This window comes from Merops nubicus, unplaced genomic scaffold (assembly GCF_000691845.1).
Source record: "Merops nubicus isolate BGI_N331 unplaced genomic scaffold, ASM69184v1 scaffold33333, whole genome shotgun sequence".
Taxonomy (NCBI): domain Eukaryota; kingdom Metazoa; phylum Chordata; class Aves; order Coraciiformes; family Meropidae; genus Merops; species Merops nubicus.
Window position 1 is genome coordinate 1 of NW_008597415.1, and position 8,770 is coordinate 8,770.

General features: G+C 40.0%; 1 protein-coding gene across 1 annotated transcript; it reads left to right on the top strand.

Moving 5' to 3' along the window:
• Nucleotides 1–14: 14 nt before the first annotated feature.
• On the top strand, nucleotides 15–6,161 carry LOC103769496 (long-chain-fatty-acid--CoA ligase 1-like; the record flags this gene model as incomplete). Its single annotated transcript, XM_008936696.1, has 7 exons — nucleotides 15–87; nucleotides 764–852; nucleotides 4,171–4,287; nucleotides 4,647–4,790; nucleotides 5,292–5,393; nucleotides 5,473–5,544; nucleotides 5,734–6,161. Coding segments are annotated over 7 exons (738 nt in total), but the record flags the coding sequence as incomplete, so codon positions are not given.
• Nucleotides 6,162–8,770: the final 2,609 nt, after the last annotated feature.

Genomic DNA, 8,770 nt, shown 5'->3' on the forward strand with positions numbered 1-8,770 from the left:
GGTTCACATCCTAGTTCTATGAAGGTTATGGACAGACTGAATGCACAGCTGGATGCTCACTGTCACTGCCTGGTGACTGGACAGCAGGTATGGTGTTTAATGGTCTGCCTGCCTGTTAAATTTCAGGATGCTACAGAGGTCCCTGATCACATTCAGTCTTCAGTGCACTTATAAGATTGTTTTTCTTCAAGTCAAGTAAAAGTTTTGAAGGGATCCATTGAAATTTCTACCCCTAAATACTAGGAATGTTCTGTAAACAAAACTTCTAATAGGCTTTGTCCTTGTAAGTTGAAGTGCATTTAGGAGAGAGGTCATACTATCAGCCCGTGTAGCTTTTACGAGATAGGAACCTGCTGTGTATGAATACAGTGATGGAAATGTAAATGGCATTTTTTGGTGCTGGAACAAACAGTCTGTGTTTCTGTCAGCTGTTATATCTCTAGCACCCTAACTGAAATACTGGTAATTAAAACTGTGGTGAGACTTTTGCTACTTCAGTGTGTCCACAGAGTGAGGATCCTGATTTATGGAGGGGAAAAAAGGCAAGCCTGAGTTCATGGTTCAATGTTAACATTCCAGGGATATTTGAGAATTTAATGTTTCTGTCCCAGGAAGTTTAAGCTGTTACTGTACTAGCATTGGTGTAGTACTTAACCAGAAACCAGGTTTCCATCTTTTTTTACTTTAGAATGTAACCACCTTACTGTTCTAAGAACCTGACTAAAAAGCAGTTCAGGCTATTGAAGTGTTACTCATTAAATAGGTCATGTTGGAGCACCCATGCCATGCAGTATCATCAAGCTTGTTGATGTACAAGAAATGAATTACCTGGCTGCCAGAGGAGAGGGTGAGGTAAGTAATTTTAAAAGGTCACTATAAACCTCTTGTGAAATCTTGGAAAATGTTTTTTTTATTCCTGAAGTAACTGAGTTTAGAAGCACTAAATGTGGCCTGCTACCTAGTATTGGACACCTGCCTTGCCTGCATGGGTTGTCAGCTAATGAGTCACAGAAGCAAAACGGAAAACAGCATCTTGGAGGAGATGGAAAGCAGCTTGTAGGATAATAGATCACTCTGTATTTATGGTTGTGACCAAAATGCCATTTTCCAGCTGTGGGACAGCTGAGAAGCCAGCTATCTCATACTGCATCTATCCCTCAGTAATATGCTAACAGAGAGCTTCCCCCCACCCTCCACTGCCAAGTGCTGGAGAACAGCTGATGCATGTAGCTTGTTATCCAGCTTGTGATGTGAGAGATGAGCAACATGGTGTCTGGAACACTGTTATGAGAGAGATAAAATGCCATGAAGGCTGCTAATGATTTGGAACAACTGCTTGCTCATTCTTATGAACTTTTTTCTGCAGCCTGCAGAAATTTAATATTTGTTTTACAAATTGCACTTTGAGGACTTGACTTTGTCTGTAATGCTATATGCTGTCTTTTTCAATATTTCTTTCCAAGATACACACTTTGAACAGATATCCATGTAATACTTTGTATTCCCCAAGCCCTGAAAGCAAATTAACTGTGGTGTCTTCCATATGCTCTGGAAGAGACCCTGGGGGCAGCTGGGGGGTGACAAATGAGCTTAAGCAAGTAACTGATTTGACTGCATACAAGATATACCCTTTGTTTTGGTTGTAATTTGTATGATACTAGAGACAAGCCACTGGGCTTTAATTCCCAGAAATACTTAAGGATTTAATTTGGCTTGGTGGTGGGAAACTGTTTGCAAATGGAGGGCAATGTCAAGATTTTCTTGCATGTGATCCCATGTTCAGTCTTCATCAGTGGTTTTTGCTTCACTTCAAATATGTTTTTAAAGCTTGGTCTGCTAGAGGAACTGAGTATAAATTATTATAATGAGAAACAGCTAAGTAGTTTTAAAAATACAGTCTAAAATTGTTTTGCTTGCACTTACTGTGAAAGTTTGCTCTGTTAGGAGCTACTTTGGACATGAATAAATCTGGTAGCCCCATAATATATTAGATACTTGCTGATGTGTGTGAACTATTCTGAATTTAACAAGTGTAACTTGGTTCACAGAACCTGAAGCCCATAGCTATAGAATGGGATGTCATTATCCTTTGCCTAAAATACATCTTCCTCTTCACTGTATCTGCTCTTTAGCTGGATTGAACACTCCTAGTCTTCCTTTTTGAGAATAAGGCCTTTCATATTCTCTGTTCTCAACTCACTTTTGCCAGTTATCCATGTTTAAGAAGAATAAATTTGTGAATAGAATTATATGCTCATATGCAGATGAGGTTTTAATGCCAGTTACTAGGTTACAGATAAACAGTTTGCTGTCTCTACTGGGAAAAGGTGTCACCTACTGCCATCCTGTGACTGTAGCACACATGAAAAATGAAACATTTAATCAGTCAGTCTTTGACTTGACTGGGACAGAGTTCTTTACTCATACAGGATCATAGAATGATTTGGGGTTGGAAGGAACCTTAAAGATTGTCTAGTTCCAAACCCGTTGTCATGGACAGGGACACCTCCTACTAGATCAGGTAGCTGAAAGACCCATCCAACCTGGCCTTGAACAGTTCCAGGGAGGGAGCATCCACAGCTTCTCTGGGCAACCTGCTCCAGTGTCTCACCACCCTCATAGTGGAGAATTTCTTCTAATATGTAAATCCATTTTATAGCAGACATTACTTGGTTCTTAAAACATGACCTTGGTTGGGTCATGAATTTTTGCTACTGTCTCTACAAGGTCATTAGAACCCTCACTGATACTCTGATTGCTCTATCAACATCTCTTGTTTTATTGTATGCTTATATTTTATGCAGAGGTAAGCAATGAAAATACTTGAGTTTTTCAAGAACTGGTCTCTGAACTACGTTAGGAAATTCTAGTCTGAGAACTGATACTAGTGCCTGAATATTCTTTAGCCAGCTCATTGCCCACTTTATAGTTCTACTAATTCTCATGACTATTAATTAGCCTAGCATTTTATTAGGCTGTTTTGATATTGATTATCCCTTTGGCATAAACTTGAAACTGGATTTTCTAACCTATTCTAGATTTGTTCTAGTCCTGATGTTATTGCCCAAACCAACTTACCATGTCGTCCCCTGTCATCCATGCATGCCAAGCTTACTCCCAAGCTGGTGTCATTGTTTGAATCCTTTGTTTCTGAAAACTCTTACGTAGAGCTTTCAGGGTTTCTGGGTTCTTGATTCCCCAACAGTTGTGCAGTGGACATCTTTTTAAGTTTTGTTTCAGTCTTGTTTATCTTGCCTATCTCTGTCATTTCTAAGGAGGTGTTTTATAGCCCTGGTGATCCTTAAATAACAGGAGTCCTATTCTGTGTCCCCTCTCTCCCCACCAAAGAAAACTTGCAATGACCTTGGGTGTTATGTTGAGAAGAAAATACTTAAATCTGGGATTATCTCTGGGTACTTCAGCCTCTACTTCATGTTCCCAACTAGCTCCTTTACTATTGTTATCTTACTGACAGATAGTCTACTAGTTACTTTAATTTAGCTTGTAAGGTCTAAACTGATTCTCTGGCAACTTCTTCACCTATAAACCTTTAATCTTGTTGATCCTTTTCTCATACCCTGTAAGTGTGGGTTTTGATCCTGATAATGCCCGAGCATACTGTTACATCCAGAGAAGTTGTTCTGGTTTCTACTTGGCACACAAATACAGACAACCTTCGGTTTAAAGGAATTGCAGGTTTCCTTTATAGAGAAGTATTGGGTGCTCTAAGCCCTAGGGCATTAACTAGTTTACTTTTGGACACCAAACATGTAATTTGCTTGTTACACAGATTTTTCAGCACTAGTCTTGGTGCAAGGCCTCTGCTGCTTACCAAAGCTGAAACAAACATGTTGCCAGGCTGAGGGGTAATATTTCTGAATCCAGCAGAATTTGAGATAACCAAAATAAACTTCCTCTGATAAATCCAAGTTATTCAATTAACAGGTAGGAATGCTGCTGCTAGACTGGAAGAGAACAGATGCTTCCCAATTGCTTATGTTATACCAATGGAAGATGTTAGGTCTCCAAAAACCATAAACTGACTTCTGTCCTAATGCATAAACTTGATCTTTTCAGTGGGGTTTGAGAACAACTGGAGAAACCACTCATTGTAAACTGTTTGTGAACTTCCCTTCATAGTAGCATACCTTAACAAATGGCTGTTTCCAGGTGTGTGTAAAAGGGCCCAATGTATTTCGTGGCTATTTGAAAGATCCAGAAAAAACAGCAGAAGCTCTGGACAAAGATGGCTGGCTTCATACAGGAGATATTGGGAAATGGCTACCAGTAAGTTAACTTTCATATAGCTGAAATGTACTCCTGCAGCTGTCAGCAGTAACTTAACAAATAAAATAGTAAATAATGAACACAATATATTAGGTGAAAGACAAGTAATTTTAGGAGAAGGATAATTACTGTTGCAGAAAGATCTGTGCCTGGAGCTGAAAAGTAATGGGAATGCCAATCCTGAGGCTTTCCCTAGTTTAGGTTAGGTGGGTTGAGAGCCTGTTTTCTTCTGACATTAGTTTGACAGCACTCTGGCTCAAGCCCTGTTTGACTGTATTTTACTGTGGCATGCTTAGGCTGTGTAAATTGGCTTTTCACTTGAAGTGCCTCTTCTGAGTTGAAGTTATTTCTGTCAACAGAATGGTACATTGAAGATCATTGACCGGAAAAAACACATATTTAAACTAGCCCAGGGAGAGTACATAGCACCAGAGAAAATAGAAAATGTGTATCTGAGATGTGAAGCACTTGCTCAGGTGTTTGTCCATGGAGAGAGCTTGCAGGTAAGCATTCTTTAGGTAACTTTAAAAATTAATGCACGAGGAGAGTGCAGAAGAGCATCTTGCTTTCCTCCTCCACCTTCCCCCCTCAAACTTTGGGACTGAAATATTTTTTTAAGTTACACATTTTCATTCTGAACATACTTTTGACTCCCAGCAATTACATAGCTTGCTTCTGGATTTAATTTCAGACCAGTCAGTGGGGCTGGATTAATTTGAGTACTAATGACTGTGTAAGTTGCTAACAGTGTGCAGGGAAAATAAATTAAAAACCAAACATGTTCAGTTTTTTGCAAGTGTAAATTGAAATGTGGGTCTTAACAAGAGTCATCGTAAGTGTGAGTTTCTGAACTGCACTCCTGTGTTTTAAGTAGCAGAAAGCTGCTGACTTTATAGCAGTGTCAGAAATGCTGTCTGAAACCTAACACTGACTATTAAGAAATGTGTAGGGACTGAAGTGTTGACTTGAAAAGAAACAAAGCTTAACAAAACCTCCTTTTCTAGGCTTTCTTAGTGGCTATTGTGGTACCTGATCCTGAGACTTTGCGCAGCTGGGCCAAGAAAAAGGGATTTGAAGGCTCGTATGAAGAGCTCTGCAAAAACAAGGTGAGTCATATTTAACTGAACAATTAGCTGTTCTGCATCCACTTTTACAATCTATAAAATTGTATTCTTGTATCCATAGGATGTCAAAAAACACATTCTGGAAGACATGGTGAGGATTGGGAAAGAATCTGGTTTGAAGTCATTTGAACAGGTAGGATGCTTGTGAACACCTAATTCTTTAAACTTCTCAACACCAACATAATCTGACTCTGCAGAAACTGCTCTTAATCTGCCTCTGGAAAATTTTTAAAGTGATGGGCTTGGTTATAATGTCTGGGCAATGTTCTAGCAGGCATGTCTTCAAGGGCTGTAGCTTGGCTAATAACTGTTTACTTTGCAGGTCAAAGACATTTTCTTGCACACTGAAATGTTTTCTATTGAAAACGGCCTGCTGACACCAACGCTGAAGGCGAAGAGACCGGAGCTGCGGAAATGTTTCCAGTCACAGATAGATGAACTCTATGCTAATGCCAAAATGTAACCGAGACTCGAATGAGGAAAGTGGCACACGTCTGTCCACTGTTGGCCTTCATATCTGTAATTTGACTACAGCAAACATAGGGAAGGAAACTGTGCAATCTGCAATCATTAACTTGTACAAAAATGGGTACTTGCCATAGGAACATTGAAGAAATGGAACACTGCCTTACTGTCAAGTTGTGTTGCATACTGTTTTTATGGTGACCTACAATTTCCAAAAAGAGCCTTAACTATAAATGGTAACTATATGTAAGTTATTTAAGACTTCCTTGGCCAAAAATGTGAGTCTCCTTCACCAAGGAGCTAAGGTTTTCTTATTGCCAGCATGTTTGCTGTCTGCAGTGTATTTTGCAGTTGTCAATTCCACAACGGATTTGGCAGGTTTGAAAATGTCTGTTAAGTATCTTGCATCCTCAGAAGGACTACTTAATCTCTCTCAAAGTCAACCACCAAAAAAAAAGCCCCCAAACCCTTACAGTTGTATAGCTGGTATCACATCTTACCTTTGTCCTAATATTAACTGGGGCAAGGCATCTGAGTGTTTTGGGTGTTTTTTTTCTCTGCTGTATCTGCAGCCAGTTCTGAGGTGTACTCTAAGGTAGAACTCCACCCAGAGGAGACTGGATACCAGTTCCTTGGAGTAAGTCTGCCTTTGGTTCCACACGAGAAGTGCAGACACAGTTAGTTCAGCAAGTGTGGCCTTTGCTGCATTAACACCAGTCCCCAGTAATGCCAGCCCTGTAAGGGAACAGATCCTAACTCTGGCAAGAACACTAAAGACCTAAAACCAAAACCATTCAGGAGGCTGGGCTATGCTAACAGTCAGGTAAACGCTGCACTTGTACTAGCCACTTGTTTCCCTGTAGTGAACACGTATTTAAAATGCATTTTCTAAAAACATGCCAGGTCCTCTGTAAGCAGAAGAGCTTCTGACATAACCTCTGGGTTTTCTGTGCTTCATGTATGAGCCACTGAGTATTCTTCAACAAATAGCAAAATAGGTCAGGTAGAAGGTTTATACCCAATGCTCTGCAGCAATTGGAAGTATTTATATATGCCAACAGAACTGTGTTGGCAGAGGGTAGGTTCAGGGATAAAACCTAATTCCCAGACAAATTACAAAATAACTAGTTACCTTTTGGTTGAGAAATCAGCAGAGACAAGCCTTATTACAGCATAAGTCTTTTGCTATCCTTAACAGAGTTGGTTTTGCATTAGCATTCATTGCTGTTTTTTGAAAACATGGATATATGTAAAATACAAGCACAACAAAGTTTGCACTAAGATTTGTGTGTGATTGTAATGCACTACCTTGTAGCATAATTTCATACGTGTGCAATTAAGGTACACAAATCCGAGTCAACTGTTAGAGCAGTAGTTTGTTACATTGGAATTCAGATGTTTGCTTAGTGTTGGCTATTTCTATGTTTTATAAAACCAAAACAATTTTCAAAACCAATGAAGGAAACCAAAATAAATATTTCTGCATTTCAATTGGGTGAAGTGTGTGTTTATCATGATGCTGACTAAGAAGCCCAGCTGTAATTGGTAACTGAGAAGCTGTAAAACTCTGCTACAATCATACTAAATGAAGGGTAAGTGCTGTTTGTTGACACTTTGCTTTTGGAAGGTAACTTTCTGCTTTGGTCTGATATTTGTCTGGTTTTTTTTGTGGCCAGTATCTGTAAGAGAAGGATGCTGTATATAACTTGCTCCATTGGTATTCCTGACCAAATCTTTTTTTTGTATTCAGTATGGTTTCTGATAGGTAGTGTTCTTACTATCATCATAAACAACTTTTGAGTGAAATCTGGAGTTCTCTTACACTGCTTTTGGGTGGTAGTGGTTGTTCTTCCTGTGTTGTCCTAATTCCTCCCCTTTGCCCTTGGGCCAGAGATTCTATAGGCAGATTTATCAAGACCAGGGTACATGGAGCATCATCAAGACAATGTTTAGAACTCAATGTCAACCCAGATGTCATTGTGAGACAGGAAGCACACTTGTTCCTAGCCATGGTAGGCTTCCTCCTTTTGATTAGTTTTGCATGTTCCTTTATGTGCTGCTTCCCTCCTGAAGGAAATCTAAACCAAATTTTTGCCACTTGCTCTATACTGCTTGGGAAGACAGTGAATACGCCTCTCCTAATAGAGATGGCCAAGAGATGGTTGAGAACTAGATCAAAGCTTTCTGGAAGAGCCATTTATTCACAGAATCACAGAATGTTAGGGTTGGAAGGGACCCCCAGAGATTGAGTCCAACCCCCCTGCCAGAGCAGGACCATCTATCTAGTCTAGGGCAGGTCCCACAGGAACGCATCCAGACAGGTGCTCTGTACTAGTGCTTGTTGCCTTTGGCTCGTGGGTCTTTTTGCTATAGAAGTATGAAGACAACTTGCCACCCGTTAGTCCTGAAGCGGTATTTCACTGTTCTACTGTATTTAGTTGGACAAGGGGAGAGGGGAGACAGCAAATGATCTTTGGCAGAACACCCATGTGTGGCATGAAAAGAGCCCCTCCAACTAGTAAAATTTTAGAGAAATTTCTAAATCTCTAAATGCTGGAGATACATGATTAAGTTTTCAGTTTGAATTCCACTGTTACAGCAAGTAATATTTTTCTGTTGTGCATCAATTGCTTAACTCCTGTAAGCTTTTGACCTTAGATTTCAGGTTATTTGTTTCTGCTACATCTGGCTTAGCTCTGACTTCATGACTATCTTGGCCTGTTTATGTATAAGAGAGGAGAAGAAAAAGTGGGGTTGGTTTTGGTGGGTTTTTTAGGAGGAATGTTGGCTTTCGATACTGGGGCGGGGAATAGTCAGACTAGGGTAGAAAGGTTAAGTGAATTCTCCTGGAAGATGACTGGCGGCAGGCTGAGGGCTACGGTCCCACCCGAGCC